This window comes from Anopheles moucheti, chromosome 2 (genome assembly GCF_943734755.1).
Source record: "Anopheles moucheti chromosome 2, idAnoMoucSN_F20_07, whole genome shotgun sequence".
Lineage (NCBI taxonomy): Eukaryota > Metazoa > Arthropoda > Insecta > Diptera > Culicidae > Anopheles > Anopheles moucheti.
Genome location: NC_069140.1, coordinates 100,097,344 through 100,118,296, shown reverse-complemented (window position 1 = coordinate 100,118,296; position 20,953 = coordinate 100,097,344). Strand labels below are relative to the sequence as shown.

Below are 20,953 nucleotides of genomic sequence, written 5' to 3'. Positions count from 1 at the left end.
TTTGTAGTATTTCGCCTTTTTTTCGTCCTCTAGCAGCAAAGGAGCACGGCCGCTAGAGTGTGTGTGTGTGTGTGGCGGTGCCTGACTCGCCCAATACCGCGGTGCGCCGGTGCACACCACCAATTTTCCACGCTCTTGCCGTCTCGCTCTCTTGCACACTGCTAAATGGTTTTTGCGATTGTGTTCGGGTGTGTGCGTGAACGACGCGTGAAGGCATTTTCCCAACCCCAGTAGGCGGAAAATGGACGATGGAAGGAGAAACGCTCACGCACACTGGAGAGCGGTGGAGAAGATGGTGGACGCACCAAACGCGGGGTGTAAGGTTTGTAAGGGCAGAGGGGGTTGGGGGTTGGTGTTGTCGTTGTCGCTCCTTGCTGGTGTAATCTCCATTGGCAACACGAATGGAAAACAATCGACCCAAGTGTGCGAGCGAGATGGAGTTGCGTGGGCCGAAAATTCGACACAAAATGGTGGTGGAATGGAGTCGCCCTGTCGCCTACACATTGACGTGGACGGATGGATGGATAGGGCGGGCAGGAAGCGAAATTCACTTTCACTTTCACGTCCACCATGTTTGCTGCTGTCCGGGAGCGGTAAGGCCGTCCTTTGAACCCCTTTTTCATCGCCCACCTCGCCCCGCGGTCCTTTGCTTTTGGGGTTGTGTGAAGGAAGTGAAAATTCAAAACAAAATCCCTTTCCACGCCAGAAATGCGTCGTACGGTCATTGAGAAGTTCTTCTAGTTTTCGTGGAATTATTTTCCACGCTGGTGGTTGATGTTTTCGCCAAATTTGTGTTCTCACACCGCGTGTATGCCCACTTACCCCACGGTGCGTGCGACGTAGCAGTAGGCCGCTGTATTTCCCAAAGGGATTTTCTTTTTTTTCACTTCACCAACACTCGATAAATGCGTAGAAGCTGTTGAAGCTGTGACGTGGTACGCGTCTCTATGGAAATAGTCACTCGTTACTACGATTGCATGTCACGTTTTATTTATGTTTATTGTTTTTCTGCCGCGGCTGAGATTTTACTGCTTCTAACACTGTTTTTTGGTGCACTGTTTAGTTTAGTAGTTTAGACACTGGTTCTCCTGCTGGTAGGATTTCACTTCATCCTGTAGGAACTCCCACTCCCTATGGGGATCACAAGCAGTACGCACGAAAGGAGTGTGAACAGTGAACTTGTTGGCTGGTGTGAGACATCACTACTGGTCGCCACGCACGCATCCAGGAAGCGAGCCACCAGGAGCAGGGCCGAACCCGAACACGGGAACCCAAGAAAACACACACCACACCGCCTCGTCGCCTGCTCGTGTTGCGCCTGTGCCGCACGACAGCAGCTCTCCAGAATTATCCTTTTTTTTTTGCTGGTCCAACCGACACTTTACACACACTCACACTCTTCCCTTCGAGGGAGTTTCGATTTTATTCCTGCAGGAACCCACTGCACTGCTGGGAAGGGAGAACGAGGGGTTGGGGGAAGAAGGGTACCAATTAAATCCGTCAGGGTAGAGAAGGGAATACGAAGGCTCCAATTTCTTATCGATTTACGAGCCAATGAAATGGCACCTTTTTTTTCTTCCGTTGTTGAGGCGCTGGTCTATCTATGCAAAGGGGAGCACGATTGCAATTGCAGATATCGGAACAGCATGAGTCAACAACAATGCAGTTCTTCACGATAGGCACCAAAAATAACAACAAGCTGATTGTACGCAGCACGCAGTAGGCCGCGTGTTGTGTGTATTAACTAACAGTTCCACTCACCAACTCGCCAGCTATTGCTGTGCAGAGCTATTCGTCATTCACGTACCCGGTTGGCAAGGAACCGTGTATTCACCGTACGCGTTGTTATCAACAACTCACCGCCAACTTCGCGACCACCTACTTGCGCGCTGCTGTCGGGCTTGCTCAAACGTCGTATACGCACTCCGGGGTTTGGTGCGCCTGGGTTCTCCCAAAAAAAGGAGAAAAGTTCGCTCCTGTGTACCACACTCACTGCGCTGTACCACCCTGCTGCGGAGCGGATCCTGCGTACAGCATGTTTTGTAAACACTGCTGCCGTCGCCTACTCTGTTCCCAGACTGTGGAAGCCTAACTGCGCGCGACCCGCGTCCACTGCTCTCGCGAAGGGCACTCAACATACAAATCGGGATGGCGTTGTGTGGTGTGTTACAGCGACTCTTCAGTCTTGCCGTCTCTTTTGTGCTTGATTAAATTGATTCGAAAAAAAAAACAAAACGTAAATACAGGCACCACACGCACACCGACAGAGGGAATCCACCCTCTGCTACAACACGCTCCGGAAAAAGGATCTCGCACGATGACGACATTACGCGGCCACCGAGAGTTTTCCCAACACGCGTGTGCGCGCGCGAAACCCTTCACGGCAAACCGCCCCTGCAGCAGTTCCCTTGGCACATCTCACGCACCCACGTACGTTCGTACTCACTCACCAGCGCTTGCGTCTCTTTCCGTTTGTGCCGAATCCTTGCAGTGCGCCCCAAAAATAAACCGATACACCGGTGCCGTTGTGTGCGTTGATCACAAATTCATTCAGAAGTCTTCCACACCCTCTCGCGCGCGGTGGAACTTTTCGTCTTCGGAGCAACCCCTCGGGCGCGCTCGCATAGGGAAGCCTGACGTCAACGACCTGCCAACGACCGCGTGCGCGCGATGGTTCACGGTGGAAAGCGTGTGTAACGGGGACGGGCGCATCAGTAACGGGAAGGGTGATGGGCGATAAGCGGCAGCCGGCCTATCTTGCAACTGGCTGCGCTTAATAAGCCGAGGGGCTGACACAAACCGCGCGCGTGTGTGTGTGTCTGTGGGTGATGTTGACGATGCATGTTCTTATCGTAAATGCCAAACCCCGTGTGTAAACCAGAAGGCGCCCCCTCCGACATTTTAGATGCTGATGTGAGGGCTTTTTCAGATGAGATTGAAATTTGTGGGTGTCCGGAAGGCCCAACGCGCGCGCAGGGAGGGAAAATAGGAGAAAATGGGAAAAACCCGTCGTTACATACACGCGGAACCATGGACGATGCTTAATTTGTCACATTGCATTTCAATCGCACTAGAGCAGGGAATGGTCTGGCCACACATGCAACACTTTACAGAGTGACCTTTGTAGAATTCATGTGTCGCTTTGTGGGTCATTATCTCTGCGTCGACTTATTGCACTTACAAATGGTGTCATTGTCTGGCATTAACAATCTTATTATGATTCACCAATCTGATTGAATCTTTGAAATGAATAAGTGACTCTCGATGACTCCGCAAGGATTCATGAACTCGTTTGATTTCTATCGCTTTGATCGATCGAATTGACTTTTTTGATAGTAACTATTCTAGTAAGGATAATTCGTAAATAACATTTTGGCGAGGTTTATTCTGTTTCTTGGTGAAACGACGTATTAGGTCATTATGTCTGCCATAACTGGATTAGTGAGGGTAGAAGTTCACGTATCCACGTAGCTGGCTAATCAGTCCTGAGTGGGTGAAGAACAGTCTAAGGTGGAATATGAAACAAATTTAAATCCGCTGGATATTGAACATGATCACATTAAGCATTTGAGCAGCTAGTGGACAGACAAGATATTGGCATCGGTTTAAGAAGTTATCTTAAAAATAGCCTTTAAAATCAAATTGCATCCTGCAATGGCCGTGGTCTTAGCGTCCAAAATTGAGCTCTAATACTCTCTAATTTTATTTTATATTCATTTTTATGTAATTTGCGCGTTAGACAATGTTTGAAATTAATTTAAAAACCCTCTCGAGATGTATTATTGTGCCGCGCACTGTCGGAAGTCACTTGAGGGTTAAGCCGGAGTACCATGTGACAGCGGTTGTCAAATGGGTCTTGAAAAACATTACACCAGATGTAAACAAAGCCTACTTTTGCTGTGCACATTCAGGCACATTTAGCTCAAATTGAACAGGAAGATGGTGCTTTTAAACTACAGAATTGTCTTTATTTCCGGTAAGTCATCAAAACATCTCATTTTCGATTCAATGCATTAATTCGGGATTGTTTCCGTAGCGTTTCTACTAGTCAGCAATGTGGGCGCCTTTCGGTTCAAGAGTTTAGATTTCTATATGCAGCTTTGGAATGGTGAATTTTTCGCATCGAGCCCCTTTGGTGGGGGTAGTAGTGTGGAAAAGAGGGACGAGAAAGCTGAAAACACCAAGCCAGACATTACGTTCCAGGGTCAATCGTTGCAAAGCACACAGTACGATTACCTCACGTACCGGGACAAGGTGATGTGCTCTCTGGCGCAAACAAGCGAACCGGAGGATGGTACAAATCCGGACGGTAGTCGCAAATCTCCGTTGCGCGTTAAATGCAGCCCAGTGGAAGGAAATGGAACACTCTACATCATCACCTCGTTAAAGGACATGGTGAAAGGGCTACCCCACTATGGCAATTCGACCAAACGGAACGAGGTGGGCAGCTGTTTCTTGATGCTGTTCTACACGAAAACCTGCATCCACAGTGCGATGGTGGCTCCGCATTTTAATGCACTAGCACGCCACTTTCCCGATCTCGTGGTGACCGCGATTGATGCGTACAATTTTCACTTCCTGAACGGCGAGTTCGGTATCGTCGGGCTGCCGACGATTATGCTGTTCCATCAGGGTCGTCCCTTGGTGAAGTACAACGGTACGGAAATTACGCTCACCTCGCTGGCCAAGTTTGTGACACGCCACACGGGCATCGAACCACGGTTGGTGAATCAAAAGAGCAGCACCACGGTTCTGCATTACATATCGGACGATTTCAAAGGTCCGCTGTCGAACAAGGTGGAATTCCGCACGGATTACTGGCTGTACGTGGCGTGGGCTTTTATCATTGTTTGCACGTGCTACTACTTTTCAAAATCTACGCTGTACGCACAGATCATTGAGATGATCAAGCGAAACTGGCGAGAATCGGCTGCTCAGCACAGTTAGGAGCACTGCTTTGCGCAAGGGAATTGGAATTAAGTTCGTTTAGTTGTTCTGTTGCACTAGTTTTATTCTAAATTAAATGAAATAGACGTACTACATTGATTTGCATTGTATGTATTTCTTTCCATGATGTCTACGCAATACATATGGCCAGCAAGTGCAAATGCGTTGAGCATTTGGTGTTCAAACTTGCTTAGTAACTAATCAGGTAGGTATAATAATGGCAATACGCCTTCTCGTCTATCCGTGCATCCAAAATTAGTATTAAATAAATAGGGGCCCAGGTGCATAATATTGAAAACCAACAAAAGGATAAATCGGCGAGTAAAAAAAGAAAGTCAGCCCACGATCCTGCCAGGAGTCGAACCTGGAATCTTCTGATCCGTAGTCAGACGCGTTATCCATTGCGCCACAGGACCCATGTGTTGGTGACCCATTCTTAACACATTTTGTTGTGCTGTAATTGACATCATGTTTATGGTTTGTAATTACATAATTTTGAAAGCAGTAGTAATATTTGGCGACTGAAAATTACAATATTATCATATGAAATCATCAAACAAAAGAGTAGCAAAGAGCGATTGCTAATAATAAATAATTTTGAAAAGTTTTTGTTTGAATTGAAAAGTTTGAAAAGTTACATAGCACCCAAATATTACAAGAACGAAAATGAATAGCGATGTGGTATCACAAAAAAAATGGCCGAGATCAGTTTCTATCAAGTGCCACTGATCTCAGAGTGTGTGTTCCATCCTTGTCAAGGGGAGTGCTAACCTGCTCTCCTTTCAAATGACACGAATTTCTTGGAAATCACGGTTGTATATATACGGTAAAAATGAAATTCCTGTTCTAGTGATGGATACAATAGAACCCTACAACAGTTAAAAAAAAATCAAAATACAAACCAGCCGGTTACCGATCTCTGAAACCAGGAAAGCATCTTTCTAGGATGTAACATGTATGTCCCTCCAGCGTGCATATTTTGGTACATCGCAAATATTCTGCTAAATGGGCCATCACTATCGCATACTATCACCATACGTATACTTATCAACTTGGAATAATTTGGTGTCGTGTTGTTGTTTTCCATGCTAACATTAAACAAACACATATTTCTTCATCAATCTCGGATTATCACAGTATTTTGTTTGAAATTTACATACGGATTAATCGGCGATTCATCTTTCTGACAAAAAGATTAATCCGATTCGGTTTTTCACAGCAGTCCGTTTCACGGGAGCGTACGAATTAATCACCATAGATTTATTTCGAGTGCGCACGATTTTTCGGAGCGTGGAATAAATTTGCCCATCACTTTTGCATTGCATACTATCAAACCCGTGGGAGTACATTAATAGCAAATTAATACAATGAATCTTTCGTCAGAGTTAATATTATTCTCTACAGAAAGATTAACATTATTTTCATAATTAATTGTGTCTAGACGTACGGTCAAGATTGTCAAAATATGTCATCGCACAGCGGGAATGCTCTATGTAAAAGTGCCTCAATTTCTGAGTAAAATCGGCAAAATTTATTTAATTTTGCTCCCAAAACGTGTGTCTTTGTTCCACGATATAGTATAACAATTCCTGTACTGCCTAATTTTATTGATACTTCATTAAGCTTGCGCTAAAATTGCACCAAATTTGAAATTGAATCCGTTTTTGAACTTTGTTTACCTCTCCACGGCTCGAAATGAAAAGGTTTATAACTTCATTATTCATAAATAAACTTATCTGTTAGTATTTTTATAAATAAGAGAAAAGATTTTAATCGCATTATAATAAAGTTTTGAGAATTTTCAGTTTATAAAATGTCACTGTAATTATCTCTACGGCGGAGCCCAGGTGCGCGGGTGACGTGTATTATTTTGCCGCAAGAACTTTTTGGGAAATTTGTATCTGTTCTGTAGGTGGGATTGCAAATCGGCCTAAAAGGGGTCGTAATTCGTTTGTGAATTGGTGTTTTAGTATTTAATAGCGTACAGGTAAGTGAAGGCAATAAGATGAAATAAAAGATTGCTAATGATAAATAGAGATTTCCTAGTTTTTGGTGCTTTGTTTATTGAACCGTACTGCAATGTTTTCGTTTGCTATTCGGCCAACTCATCAATTGCTACGCTACACAAAACTTGCTGCGTTCTGTTCAATGTAGCGCATACTACCGCTTTACCTTAGTTTGTTTCTTCGTCATTTGCGATGTTGGGATATATTTAATGTAAGAACGAAATAATTTAGACCCTCCTAATTCATGCTCTTGTTCTCATTCCAATGATAAGAACAATTGCTAGAGAGTTCATTGAACTTCCTGTGATCTAGATTCTTAGTCGGTCGATTTACGTGTTTTATTAATTAAATATTCTTTCTCGTTGCAGTCTATTAGCAATATACGATGAAGGTGAAGGAGTTGCAGAAGATGGTGAATGTGGCCTGGTCGCCGGCCCAGCAGGTCCCAATCATGCTGGCCGCTGGTACGGCAGCCCAGCAGCTGGACGCTTCTTTCAATACGGCAGCTTCCCTTGAGCTGTACTCGATTAATTTGGCCGATCCCAGCTACGATCTAGAGCTGAAAGGCAGCCAACCGAGCACACACCGTTTTCACAAGCTGCTCTGGTCACCGTTGGCCGGTACAGCAGGAGAACCGGGAACTGCACCCAGCGGGCTCATTACTGGAGGTTGCGAGAGTGGTGTGCTGCAGGTGTACAACGTGGCACAGCTATTGGCCGGACAGAACGCACTCGTGGCACAGCAGGAAAAGCACCAGGGTGCGGTCCGAAGTCTCGACTACAACCCGTTCCAGCACAACCTGGTGGCGAGCGGTGCATCCGAGTCGGAAATCTTTATCTGGGATCTCAATAACACGGCTGTCCCGATGAGCCCCGGCGGGAAGGTAACACCGCACGAGGACGTGCAAGGGCTGGCATGGAATCGGCAGGTGCAGCACATTCTCGCATCGGTCTTCCCGTCCCGGTGTGTGATTTGGGATCTGCGAAAGAATGAACCAATCATAAAGTTAAGTGATACGCAGTCGCGGATCCGCTGGAGGGTTGCCCAGTGGCATCCGGACGTGGCCACCCAGCTATGGCTTGCCAGCGAGGAAGATCAATCTCCGACGGTACAGCTATGGGATTTGCGTTACGCTACGGCGCCGGCCAAAAGTTTCCAGATCCACCAGCGAGGCGTGCTGGGCTTGACCTGGTGCCAGAAGGATCACGATCTGGTGGCATCGTGCGGGAAAGATAATCGGATTATCTGCTGGAACCAAAACACGGAGGATCCGAACGGAGAGGTGCTGTCGGAGCTAGCCACAACGAACCAGTGGAACTTTGATGTTGCATGGTGCCCGCGGAATCCGGCCCTCATTGCCGGTTCCAGCTTTGACGGGAATGTTACGATCTACTCGATCCACGGTGGAGTGCATCAGCAGGTGCAGACGAGCAACAAGATCGCAGATTCTTTCCCGGGAATGGAAAACATTGGCCACGAACCGTCTCAGTCGGTTCCGGTACAATCGCAGGGCGTTAGTAACGATCTGAAGCGTCCTCCGTGCTGGATGCGAAGGCCTTCCGGAGCGTGCTTTGGGGTGAGTTTTCGAGTGCATACAGCGAAAGTTGTCGGAAGAATTAAGAACGATCATTTTGTCCAACATATTTTCAGTTCGGTGGAAAGTTAGTTACCTTCAACGGGAACAGCCGCACGGTCACGGTGAATCAGGTAGTTACCGATCCGGAGCTAATGGAACGATCGAACCAACTCGAACGAGTGCTGAATGAGGGCAACTTCGTCGAATACTGTCGCCAGAAGGCAGATCAAACGACCGATCAGCATTCCACCTTCATGTGGTACTTCCTGAAGGCTAATTTTGAAAACGATCCTCACGCCGAAATGCTCAACCTGCTCGGTAAGATGTCGGAAACCAAATTCAAAGTGCAACTGTAATATTGGTCCGTTTTCCGTTTGTACATAGGATATCAATCGGATGATATGGCGAACAAGTTCAAGAAGTACACCGTCGAGGGACCGAAGAATGAGGATGCGAATGCGGTAGATGGACTCAGCGATCAGATGGCCGGTCTAAGCCGAGTAAGTTCCCATTGGCCATGTGCATTCGGTCGCATATGCTCATTATATTCATGATCTGCTATAAGTTTCTCAATTCCGTGCGCAGTTTGCATCTTACATTTGAACATATCTGTTTTATTACGAATTGCCTGTAGTGCGCATGGACTATGGTGCGATTCGGTGCTTTCGGTTTATAGTTTTAAATATCGCTTGTTCACGGCATCATTAATGCAAATCACTACTGTTTTCTTTAACTGCGACTGCAATCGCTTGCTCTCGACCGGGCGCACCTAAATGTGCGTGTGTCTGTGTATGTGTGTCTCTAGAATAATTCAACCGAAACGGAAACCAGTACGGACGAAAGTACTGATCTATCGGTAAGCTACCAACTGCCATTGCCCTACATTGAAGTGTTTTGATTTTCGGTAGCAAAATTTAGTAGTCAAATGTTTCTTGGTTTGTTTCTATTGTTTCCATTGAAATATTGATGATAGTTTTATGTTTTATTTCGTTTATCTGTCTGTTCATTTACCGACCCGGTTTTCTAATGTTTTCATTCTTTTGGATCGATGCTTTATTTTGCACTATGCATTTCATATGTTTTTTGGAGAAACTTTTTAGTTATCTTTTAGTATAAGTTTTGCTAATTGTTATCTTAAAAAATAAGTTCATATTGTTAACAACAATTATCATCACTATCAGAAGAATTGATTTTTAAGAACAAACTGATTCTTTAAGAGAAAGCCAAATGCCAACGTGAATGAGTTTGCTGGATTTAAGTTTAATATTATACAAAGTATGTAAATAACCATTGACTTATGTGGATCATTGGAGTTCCAAGGAGTTTGTACATTTATTATGCTTCCATAGTCAGACACTGCAGGCTTAGAAATGATTTTGGCTGCAGAATCAAGTTAGAAAATCCATTGAAGACCTTCTTAAATAAATGTTATTAACATAATGTTCTATTTCACCTTCTTCACCATTAGATCACGGATAATAATGCGGTGTTCGACGCGATCGCCGCCGGTGGCAAACAGTCCGATTCAGAGAAAACCTCCACCGCCAAACAGAATGGAACCGGCGGCGAAATTCCGTACAAAATTCGGACCGGTCAGGATAAGGAGGGACTGATCTGTGAAGCACTGCTCACCGGAAATCTGGAGGCGGCGATCGAGTTGTGCATGCAGACCGGCAAGACGAGCGAAGCGTTGATACTGGCCATGAACAGTAAGTGATGCGAGATGGGTTTCTTAAAGAATAAGCTTCATTTTGTGTTTATTCGTATTTGTTTTAGGTGGCTCCGATTTGTTGGCCAAGGTGCAATACCGCTATCTGCACGACAATGAAAACTATCTGTCGAACTTAATCTCCGCGTTAGTGTTGTGCGACTGGACCGGTGTCGTATCGCAGTGTACAATCGACTCGTGGAAGGAAGCGCTAGTGGCGGCCATTACACACTGCAAGCACCAGATGCCGTTGCTTTGTGATCGTTTGGGCGAACGGCTTCAAAAGGAAGCTGGCAGCAATGTGGAACTGGCACGGAATGCAATTTTGTGCTACATTTGCGCCGGAAGTACCGAACGATTGGTAGAAGCGTGGCCACTATCCAAGGGTACACAGCCGTCAGGAGGTGATTTTGCCGGAGAGGAAGAGTTGGATAAAAATAATAACAGCAATCGGGACCTCCAAGAATTGGTGGAGGTGTCGATGCTGCTGCAAAAGGCTCTGGAAAAACAGGGACGTTCTACTCCGGCCGTTGGAAAGTTGGCCGATCTGTTGTCCCAGTATGCGAGCTTGCTGGCTGCCCAAGGATCGCTTTCATCCGCGTTAACCTATCTGGGCAACTCGACCGATCCAGAGATGGAGGAATTGCGCGACCGTCTTTATTATGCGCTGGGACACAAAACTTACACGCCGGTGGGTACTGCAAGGTCCCAGTATGCATCGCAGCAGCAACCACCCTTCAATCCGATGTTCCCCACGATCGGTCAAGCGGCGAAGATGAAGTCATACGGGCAGCCGGTACAATCGGTACCGGTACCGACGCTCAACACTGCTTCCACCATGCCCCAGCAACCTAGCTGGTCGACCTCTCCCTTCCAACAGCCCCCGATGGGAATGGCACCAGTAGCGAATCCGGTTGCTGCGCCACCCTTAGCCACAAAGCCCCCGGTGGGTCCGCCTCCGGTCGCCACCAACAACGATCTTACCCAACCTCCTCGTCCATCAAGCGTTAGTTCCCAATCGGGCGGCAGCACGCTCAGTCGGGCTAAGTACGTTCTGGACCCATCGGTTACATCCGGTTCGAACTATGGACAGCAAAGCTCGAACTTTTACAACCCCATGGCCTACCAGCATCCGCAGCAGCAGCCAAACGTACCGGCTGGTGGAGTGATTAATCAGCCACCGCAGCAGCAACCGAGCTTCTACAATCCGGCGAATGCACCGGGTCAGACAAACAACTTCAAACCTTTCACACCGGCACCGCTTGTGCAGACTTCTCCGTACATTCCCGGCATTTCCTCGCTGGATGTCAGCCAGCAGCAACAGCAGCCTGGTATGGGATATCCGCCTCCACCACCGCAAGGCGCCGCACCACCCATGGGAAATGTTCAGCGTAATCCAACGCCCCCGCCTGGTTGGAACGATCCACCGGCACTGAAAACTACCAGCAGGCCACAAGTGAGTGAACTGGAAGAGTCGAATGAAGCCGTTCGGATGTATAAAAGATCAAATGAAGCGTTTAGATTAGACGAGCAGGTCCCTCACGAATCCATCCGTTCCTCTAACACTACTCTTTTGCACGCTGTCGAGGGTGAACTCTATAATTAGGAAACTTTCTTTATTCTTTCTTTTCATCTTTCGATTGATCTTTCCTATGCACTTACGTCTGTATTTTTCCTATCTATGATCTTCCCATTCACTGATCATCTACTTCCACATTTTGCTTTGCTGGTTTTGTTTTTGTGTAAATACCGTCAATAATGTCTTTGCGTCGCAATTCTTTTTATCTTCCCTTCTCTTTTCTTTACCTCTTTCCTGCCTTACCTGTCTGAAATCTGTCTTGTGTCTGAAATCTGTACGATGTGTCGTAGTATTGCGAACAGTACGAAATGTCCGCCGTCCATGCAGGCACCCGACGCTGGCGCCGCATTATCGATTCGCACTCGAACGATCATTCGAATCGCTCTTCGCCACAGGTTAGCGAGAATGTCTGATCTTTTGTTTCGTTTCGTTGGGTTTCTTTTCGTTCTCTGGTTTTAAATCGTGTTTTATGTTGTTTTCATTTTATAATAACTCAATTTTCCAAATTGGTTTTATTCGTTACCTGTGTTTTGACATGGATTACAAACTTAAATGACAGTTTGAATGAGTTCTTGTTACAGTTTTCCTTTTTTTAATATTCGAAGAAGATATTCGTTACAGTGTCTTGAATATTTCTATTGCTTGTTGCTTTTATGTGATATATTTGCAGAATGATATTTGTTTATTGTGTCATTAGTTTGGAGCTTTCTAACTCTAACGTTTAAACCTTTTCACATAATTTATATTTCTAACTATCTTTCTACTCTTAACGCACTACATCTTTTTCTTCATTAAACTATGTTTGTTATGCTTTTCTTTTTGTATCATTATAAAACATTGCATTTTTCCTTGTTGCTTAATTTTGATTTACATTTTTAAAGTTAAGGTTTGATTTATACCTTGAGTTTGAGTCTCTCTTTCTAACCAAATGCAGTCCTGCAAAACGCGATTGGTAAAATAATTGGAAATTTATGCGTTAAAGATATTGTACAAAAGATTCTTCAATCTCCTTTACATTGTTGAACATTCAATTGCATTTATTGTGATTTGTTTTTGATACGGCAACTTTCTTAACTATCTTTAAAGTTACTTATGTTTTAAATTCCTATTCGTTTGATTGACGATTTATACGGCGGTTTAGCTTCTTTATGCATTACTCTAAGAACCGACTGCTTCCCATTCTGCAGCCATTTGTCTTTTCGAGTTCTGCTGCAAACGTCTTTAGTAGTAGTGTTTAGTGCAGTGCTTTAGTTCGGCTTGCCGTTCGATAGGAACCGATCGTCACCCTTTATTCCCAATATGGACAGCTTTCGCTAATGCTTTTTTGCCTTTCTCTCCCGTTCGATGTGTCTGTGTGTGCGATCTCGTTAACCTCTTTTCGCTCCAGCAGCCGAAAGTTGAACCGAATGCTATGGCCCCGATCACGTCACCGCTTCCGGCTGGTTTGGCACCGTCGAACGGATACCCGGACCCGAACAGTAACTACATGCAGGGAAACACTGGCCAGCAAGGTTACATGGCGCCACAGCCAACGATGTACAATCCGACGATGGGTGGTGGCCCAGCGCCGAACGCAGCCGGACTTCCGCCACAGTCGAACACGATCAATTATCAAAACTTCCAGCAAACGCTACCGACGGCATACCAACCGACCGGTCCGACACCACAGGGACAGGGTGGCATGTACTATCCGGGCCAGCAAACGGTGGGACAGCCGATGGATGGAGCGCAACCGGCCATGCAACCGGCGGTGCCGGAACCACCGAAGCAGAAGCCACCACTACCGGAGCAGTACGTGTTTATGCAGACAGTATTTGAGGAGCTGAAGAAGCAGTGTGTAGCATCGGCGGGAAATCCGGTAAGAATCCGATCACTATTTCTATCTCTTTACACTATTCTAATGAATAATTTCAATCCGCATTTACAGCAAACGAAACGAAAGCTGGAAGATGTCTCGAAAAGGCTAGAAATGTTGTACGATTTATTGCGGGAGAATAGGGTAAGCGACAATCTGCAAAAATGTATGTTAAAACATGGAAGTAACGTCAAATCCTGTTTTGCACCACACAGCTCTCACAAAACACGCTCAACGCACTGAACCAGCTGGTGGCCCTGATACAGGCCGGCGATTACGCCAACGGTATCGGGCTCCACACACAGATGGTATCCGGGCCGGACTTCTCCCAGATCGCTAGCTTCATGCCGGGCATTAAGGTGTTGCTGCAGTCCGCAATGCAACTGCAGGTGTACCTCCGATAGGCTGGGGGGTTGCGGTTTGCCGTGTTTCGTTTGGTGCATTTGTTTTTCGTGCGGACGTGGAAGAAGAATCGTGTTTAATTTGTTAGCACATCAACGAGTCAAATCTGACGATGGCGAGGTCGAAGCGAGTACCGAGGGAGGCGAGTTAGTACATTAATGCAATTGATACATAATAGGAACGATGAATACGTGTATAATCCCGTGCTACTGTTTAGTTTTTGATAACGAAATGAATAAACCTATCTATTTACATCGCTATGGTTTAATATACATATATATAGCTATCGACAGTATAATTCACGTACCAACTCGGCCTATTTTATTTTCTTACCGAAAGGGGAATGGCGCGTGTTGACGACGATTGTGTTAAGTAAAACGGCTTGCTCACGAAACAATTTAACGACTTATTGACAAACAGCTTTGTGTTTGTGTATGCGCTAATTGTTGTCGCCAACTGTAATCGTTTGGGATGATAATATCAAAACACGAAGCAATTAGTAACGTTCCGCATCAGATGTAATTGGTGCTAAACAAACGAGATTACATGATTATTTGTAATACGGGACTAGCTTAACGGCCCGGTTACGGCCAGGGCGATCGCTCTCACGGGTTTGATAGTGTGCAATGCAATAGAGATGGGCAAATTTATTCCACACTGTAAATGTCACCTTTTGAAAAACATGCTCTTCTGGTATCGGAAATCCCAGTAATCCTTTCTGTAAGCATGCTGCCCCGGAGGTATTATGATTAGAAGAAGGATATACATTTAAACGCAACTCAAACAAAATCAGGCCCAGCAAACATAGGGTAGGAGGTATGTGAATTGTTTTGTTCTCCTTAGCAAACAAGAGAAGAAAACCAGCAAGAATATAGCGAATATTCACACAGTAATTTGTTTCTAATGTGCGATCGTGAGGTTGCGAGGGTGAGGCAACTTAAAAGCAACTCCAGCGTGCTGGTCATAGAAATAAACACACCAAGGAGAGGAAACGTACATGTATCAGCAAAACCACCGCAAAATCGCTTCAAAACCTACCAGTTTAGTACCAGGAGAGCATCCACGGAAGAGGTAGCACCTAGTACAGCAATTTTGCGCGAAAACCACCGCAAAATCGCTTCAAAACCTACCAGTTTAGTACCAGGAGAGCATCCACGGAAGAGGTAGCACCTAGTACAGCAATTTTGCTCGAAAACCGCCGAAAGGTATGCAATGTTTAAACACTAACTTTCATACAAATCAACTGTTTTCAGATTTCCGATACCAGGAGAGCATGTCTTTCAAGAGGTAACATCTGGTACCAGCCGAGCAGGCACAAATCACGCGCCTCCCGGTAGTTGCAGTCCCAAGTTGTTGCATGTAAGATGTTGCACGCAAGATGTTGCGCAACATATGTTGCACGACACATGTTGCGCAACATATGTTGCACCACATATGCTATGCAACATATGTTGCGCAACATGTGTCGTGCAACATGTGTTGTGCAACATCCTGGTACCAGGCGTTACCTCTTGAAAGACATGCTCTCCTGGTATCAGAAATCTGAAAACAGCTGGTTTGTATGGGATTTCGTACCAGCCGACGGGAAATTTGAGCTTTCCGTTTCATCGATCTTGCTGAAGGTGTTACCTCTTGAAAGACATGCTCTCCTGGTATCGGAAATCTGAAAATCCGCCGATGCTTGCGTGAATGATTCAGCCTGGGTAAAAAACTCAAATAGTAAACAACAATATGTGTAACAATCACTGCCTTCACGTTTAACGTTTCAGCAGTAAACCGATGTAGCTGTTTATATATTTATTGCATTTTGCGCCCTACGTACGTACATACGTGTGTGTGACTATATAGGCTATAGGTTGTACAAATGGAAGATGCCACTCACAAGCTCAGACGACAACAAAACAATTTACTTGGTAGGGAAGGAAACCACAATTAAAAAAAGGGAATTAAATAGGAAACCGTTGCGTACATACATAAAAAAAGAACTAAACATAACTAAAACTAAACAAACTTTAACATATTTGCACGCACACACTTTTGTCTCTTTTATCTCCCCCGATTCCCGTTTGGCCTTTGTTTGGCAGCTATCCTGTCTTGTCGTGCTTCCTTTCCTCGCGTTAGCTATTGTATGGTGATTTGCGCTAATGTTATTTGGCGGTTCAGAAGATTCGAGAGAGATTTCACAGAGTGGGTGAGTCCCGGCCAGGGGAAGGACAGAACATTGTCAGCGGAATGATAGTAGTAGTAGCGATAGAATGTTAGCATTTGTTCTGTCTCGAAGAAACACATTAAAGCGTACCGGAATGAAGCTGTCTAGTTGGTGGCGGATCGGTTCGGTTCGATGTAGCTGCTACCGATCATCCGTAGGAACAGTGAGACGAAGTAGATCACGACGAGCGTCACCGCGGTAAGGCTTAACCAGCCGGTGACGGAAATTTCCGGCTGGGGTGGATGTACGTGATCCTGCAAACCGAGCCATCCGCCCCGTTCCACCAACCACCCGCTCAGATCCTCCTCGATCACGTCCGCCGTGCCCTCGATCAGCTGCTGCATATAGTCGGCATGATCCTGCCGTACGCAGTCGACCGCTAGTCCGCCGGCGATGGCAAACAATGAGATCACCTTGCCCCACGTAATGCCGCTCTTGAACAGATCCTTCGCGACGACGTGCAGCAGATAGCCGACCGTATCCGGTTCGGTTAGCTCGCCCCACGGTTCGTTCGAGATCTGTCGGCTCACGTTCGTGTACAACCGGGGATGCATCCGTTCCAGCTCCTCGCCCATCCCGTTCAGTATGGGCAGTGCTTCCCGTACGACCACGCCACCACCCACGGCCGAACAGTGCTCCATCGAGTTGCGCAACCGCTGCAGGATCTTCCGGTTGAGCAGCCCGGACCGTTTTAGCCGTGCGCGTATGTACTCACCGCACAGACATTTGCCCTGCGAAGAGAAACGATACGGTAGAAGAAACACATGAGTAATCAGCAGCAGAGCAAGCAAACGCCTTCCTTGTGATTAACACCTTCCGTCCTCGCGTCGTGCGCAAACGACCTTGAAAAGGCGCCGCCGCGATGGCGCCCTTGTTCTCACCTGATTGATAACGTCCTGGCTGGTGGTGAGATGGTGAATGGCGCTCCGTTTATTAGTCCAACCGACGACACTCGTGCCACCACCACCGCCGACCGATGCGGATCCGATCGCGGAAGCAGCTGCAACGGCGACGGCCACGATCGGTGATCTTGGTGATGGCTGATGCTGCAATCCTGTCGAGGAGGTGGACGACATCTCTATCGCGCTCACACACACTCTCTATAGCTCAAGCAGATGCTGGACAACAATAACAACAGCGAGACGGAGGTGCCAGTCGGTCATCCCGTGATTGTGAACTACACGCACGCGTTTTCGGTGTAGGAGGAATTCTGCTCAAGCTGAAGCGAGAACTGCGAGAAGCAAACAACAAGTAGAGCACTAATCGATCGTGGGTCCGTGTTGTACCGGTTTGCAAACGAAAACAACACTCGCCAAAGGTTACCTTCTAGGGCAACAGAAAAACCAACGAGAACTGTTTGCGACGGGCAGAAGTTGTGTACACATTCGCCGATAATCGCGATGCACAGCGATCGACTGTCTGAAAAAGGTGGGACCATCAGACCCCGTGCTGGAAGATTGTTTATTTTCTCGGCTTTGCAAGATCAACATGCGTGTGATAAATTCGTTCAGGTTGTGCAGTTTGGTTGGTGGTAATTTATCTTATCACCGAAAAGGACAAATTTGGAAGAAAATAATTTAAAAATAGTGTTTAATCGCTTTCGACAAACGAACCAACCACTTGTCGGATGTTTGTACTCGGTTGACGTTTGACGTTTACATGCTGCGTTTGTGTGCAAGCGCAGCTTGTTTGCAAGACCGGAATTCCCAGGCGACAAAGTGTGTATGCAAGATCACCTTGATAGCGAGCGGGAAGCAGGGGGTTATTAAGGCGCAATAAATTACGACAGAATGATTCGAAATTAAGCGAATATATTTGGAAATAAATATAAACCTAGCGTCTTTAATAGAAAGACGATCATAAATAATCCTATCACACAGCTTGCTCCCACTAGACACCGTACTGTGAAGGTGATCTCTTCCTGCGGTGGTCGCACCTTGTTCGCTAGACCGATCTGTAGGGACGAAACAGTCGCGAAATTGTACTCGGAACGCTTGGAAAGCCTGCCAGACCTACTCACCCATCCACCGTTTTCCGAGATCCAGGTGACAAGCTCATCTTCGATCACGTCCGCAACGCCCTCCACTAGCTTGGGCAGATAGTCTGGATGTCCCTGCCGGACGCAATCAACCGAAAGACCGCCGGCAATGGCAAACAGTGACACAACCTTGCCCCACGTAATGTCCGCCTTGAAGAGATCCCGCGCGATGGCACTCAGCAGCACCGGTGCCGTCTCGGGGGTTTTAAGCTCTCCGCGTCCGAACCGTGTCAATTGCCGCGCAATGCCATTGTAGATGCGTGGATACATTCGCTCCAGTTCCTCGCCCACCTAGAGAAATAGATCAACAGGAATCGTGGCTTCTGAGACTAGTATGGGCTTAGTGGGACAAATTGGAAGACACTTACACTTAATAAGGCCGGGAAAACTTCCCGCACGACATGGATCGAAGGTGTCCCGACAATGCTTCGGATGCGCTGCAGGCCTAGCTTGCGATTAAACACACCGGAGCGCTTCAATCGACACCGGATGTACTGGCCACACAGACACTTGCCCTGGGTGATGATGTCCTGGGAGGGTAGTACCGGTTGCTTCCAGCCGATCGTACTCGACAGTTTCCGTGTGACGACGTCGCTCACATTGCTGAGCCGTCTCCGGGCGGACAGGGCGGTGCTGGAGGCGGACAGGGACGCTCCACTGCCAATACCGTCCCGATGGCCGATCTCGGGAAATCCTAGCAGTGCCGTTGAGTGCAGATTGGCGGGGAAGCTAAACTTTCGGCGCGTTAGAATCGGCGCACTCAGTCGATCCATCGAGGGAAGGTTAGGTGTGAGGGAGCCACCGCGTTCTCCATTGCCGAGACGACTGCCCGCAGCTAGGTTGTCAGTGCTGAGGGATAACCGTCCCGGTACCAGCCCGGTTCCATTATTGGCAGGGTGTTCCACCTTCAGCAGACCGCTCGACATGACGTCACGCTGGAAGAAGGCGAACAGAACGAACACATTGAGGTGATTAAATGATTGAAATGGAAAGAAGGGACCGATCAAAGCATGCCAAACACGTGACATCGAACCCGGATCTTTGCAAAAGGGCCGCCTATGGACAGGATCAACATTAAGGAAGCAAAAAAAAAAAGATAACACACAAGATACACATCTCATCGACAGCTTGTCGATTGATTGATCAGGGAGGAGATTCTCGTAGTACAACTCCACACGGAGGAAAAAAATGAAGCATATGACGAACACGCGCCTCGGCCTTACCATATTTGTGACCTGAACAGGGCATGGCAAAAAAAAACTGATCTCCCTTCGGTTGGGGAGTGTCATCGATGTTGAAGTTTATATGCTGACGGTAACATAATCGCCAACTGGTGCTCGTCAAGGTGGGGTAGAGAGAACCATTGGGTGGAAGAGTAGAAACATACCCAACTGTTCTCCCACTCCGTGCGAAGACCCTTGTTGAGCGAGTTCCCATCGTGTTTGATCGGTCGTTGAAGTCGTTTCGATCTCGATGTTGCTGCTGCTGTTGTGAAGACTTTTGCCCCCCCCTTCGATGGAGATCGATCGGTTAGCGTGTTAACCCTTCGATGTATTTTGCTGTCGCGATCGTGATCGAGTAAATAGTAACGCCAGTGACAAATTAAAATAATTTCAGCGTCATCAGCTGATCGTATCGGTTGGAGGTCATCCACAACTTCACACAAGTTGATACTCGCAAGTTGAGCAACGAAGGGTTTAAAGCTCCATCTAGACGATAAAGCGAGGATCGTGACGATCGGTGGACGGGGAAAGTTTTGCGATTTGCACAATACCATAATTGTGACCGATGGATGACGGTACGGATGGATGGCGTATCGTACGATACCGTAAATTGTTGTTCGGTTTTGGCACGTACACGCACGTTGGCTGCTGCGCCTGTACGGAGAGCTGACAGTTAGCCGTCCCCCCGGTAAACGTGTGGGATCGCATTCGGACATGATTGGGACATGAATTCCGAGCCTCATTCGAAGCCGATGGATTGGAATTCGATGAAGATATCCAGCGCTGCAGGTTCTGCGTAGTGGTTAACTTAGCTGGTGGCTAAAAAGTACAACAGCACATTGTTTTCGGCAGCTTATTGACTCTCCGTGATCGATCGATCGGTTGTGGGAGCTCGATTACAAATTAATTTGGTGATGTGTGGATGTGTGTTACGCCCTCGATGGCGGCACCCGGGATGCAATGAAATGGGAAACGAAATGAGGTTAAGAATATTTATTGAACACATTCCTTTCCGATATTATCCCAAAAACAGGCACACAAGTGAACACAATTCCCAGAATCTGTCGTAAAAAAAAAACCGCAAAAACACGAGCACGAGAATACTTTATTTTGATTGGTTCTGACAGAAAATTTATGTAAATTGCCTTGATCGAATGGCCACCCAATCTTTCCGGCCCGGTGTTTTAGTCCCCCGGGAGTGAAAGGTAATAAAGCCATGCATGTGCACCAGAAGGACTCGAATTTCAGCGTGACCCAGCGAAGAAGGAAAAGTGTTGCGAACCGTCTCGGCAAGCGCTTATTGAGAGCAAGTTATTGAGTTACTTTGGCATTGGCGGACGTGTTGTGCAAAGTGATATGCGAGTGCAAGGGGTGCAGAGTTTGATGGAGCTGTGCCGATTGTTGTGATAA

At 46.7% G+C, this 20,953-nt stretch overlaps 4 protein-coding genes and 2 non-coding genes across 8 annotated transcripts in view; 2 read left to right on the top strand and 4 right to left on the bottom strand.

Annotated features, from left to right (window-relative positions):
* Positions 1–3,869: 3,869 nt before the first annotated feature.
* Positions 3,870–5,028, top strand: LOC128297718 (thioredoxin domain-containing protein 15). Its single transcript, XM_053033408.1, has 2 exons — positions 3,870–3,976; positions 4,037–5,028. The coding sequence occupies exons 1-2, from the start codon at positions 3,940–3,942 to the stop codon at positions 4,945–4,947; spliced, it is 948 nt and encodes a 315-aa protein (XP_052889368.1). The 5' UTR covers positions 3,870–3,939; the 3' UTR covers positions 4,948–5,028.
* A 262-nt stretch (positions 5,029–5,290) lies between these two features.
* Positions 5,291–5,363, bottom strand: Trnar-acg (transfer RNA arginine (anticodon ACG)). Its single transcript has one exon. It is a non-coding gene; the product is annotated as a tRNA-Arg (tRNA).
* Positions 5,364–5,637: 274 nt separating this feature from the next.
* LOC128299943 (U6atac minor spliceosomal RNA) lies at positions 5,638–5,740 on the bottom strand. Its single transcript, XR_008287321.1, has one exon. It is a non-coding gene; the product is annotated as a U6atac minor spliceosomal RNA (small nuclear RNA).
* A 1,087-nt stretch (positions 5,741–6,827) lies between these two features.
* LOC128310887 (protein transport protein Sec31A) lies at positions 6,828–14,371 on the top strand. 3 transcript variants are annotated; one of them, XM_053047630.1, is made up of 10 exons: positions 6,828–6,934; positions 7,322–8,529; positions 8,604–8,847; positions 8,914–9,029; positions 9,998–10,238; positions 10,306–11,693; positions 12,107–12,211; positions 13,204–13,674; positions 13,744–13,815; positions 13,887–14,371. In XM_053047630.1, the coding sequence occupies exons 2-10, from the start codon at positions 7,339–7,341 to the stop codon at positions 14,073–14,075; spliced, it is 4,017 nt and encodes a 1,338-aa protein (XP_052903590.1). In that variant the 5' UTR covers positions 6,828–6,934; positions 7,322–7,338; the 3' UTR covers positions 14,076–14,371. The 3 variants fall into 3 exon arrangements, with proteins under 3 accessions (XP_052903590.1, XP_052903592.1, XP_052903591.1); XM_053047632.1 differs by lacking the exon at positions 12,107–12,211 and having other exon boundaries at positions 13,207–13,674; XM_053047631.1 differs by lacking the exon at positions 12,107–12,211.
* Positions 14,372–15,811: 1,440 nt separating this feature from the next.
* On the bottom strand, positions 15,812–17,911 carry LOC128310246 (bcl-2-related ovarian killer protein-like). Its single transcript, XM_053046838.1, has 3 exons — positions 17,606–17,911; positions 17,164–17,513; positions 15,812–17,013 (listed from the first exon to the last, which is right to left on the bottom strand). The coding sequence occupies exons 2-3, from the start codon at positions 17,356–17,358 to the stop codon at positions 16,387–16,389; spliced, it is 822 nt and encodes a 273-aa protein (XP_052902798.1). The 5' UTR covers positions 17,359–17,513; positions 17,606–17,911; the 3' UTR covers positions 15,812–16,386.
* Positions 17,912–18,083: 172 nt separating this feature from the next.
* LOC128300605 (bcl-2-related ovarian killer protein-like) overlaps positions 18,084–20,953 on the bottom strand; it is a 30,899-nt gene continuing 28,029 nt past the window's right edge. Inside the window, exons 2-4 of the mRNA XM_053036734.1 lie at positions 18,689–19,255; positions 18,303–18,611; positions 18,084–18,236 (exon numbers count right to left, since the gene is read on the bottom strand). Coding sequence (XP_052892694.1) covers positions 18,084–18,236; positions 18,303–18,611; positions 18,689–19,246 — 1,020 coding nt within the window. The 5' untranslated portion in view covers positions 19,247–19,255. The remainder of the gene's footprint in view (positions 18,237–18,302; positions 18,612–18,688; positions 19,256–20,953) is intronic.

Bases quoted from the DNA above. Each gene is read 5' to 3' on its own strand.
- LOC128297718 (XM_053033408.1), top strand. From the start codon at position 3,940: ATGGTGCTTTTAAACTACAGAATTGTCTTTATTTCCG. The intron at 3,977-4,036 runs GTAAGTCATCAA...TTGTTTCCGTAG, and splicing joins CAGAATTGTCTTTATTTCCG to CGTTTCTACTAGTCAGCAAT.
- LOC128310887 (XM_053047630.1), top strand. From the start codon at position 7,339: ATGAAGGTGAAGGAGTTGCAGAAGATGGTGAATGTGGCCTGGTCGCCG. The intron at 10,239-10,305 runs GTAAGTGATGCG...TATTTGTTTTAG, and splicing joins GTTGATACTGGCCATGAACA to GTGGCTCCGATTTGTTGGCC. The intron at 12,212-13,203 runs GTTAGCGAGAAT...TTTTCGCTCCAG, and splicing joins CGAATCGCTCTTCGCCACAG to CAGCCGAAAGTTGAACCGAA.
- LOC128310246 (XM_053046838.1), bottom strand. From the start codon at position 17,358: ATGTCGTCCACCTCCTCGACAGGATTGCAGCATCAGCCATCACCAAGA. The intron at 17,014-17,163 runs GTGAGAACAAGG...TTCTCTTCGCAG, and splicing joins GCCAGGACGTTATCAATCAG to GGCAAATGTCTGTGCGGTGA.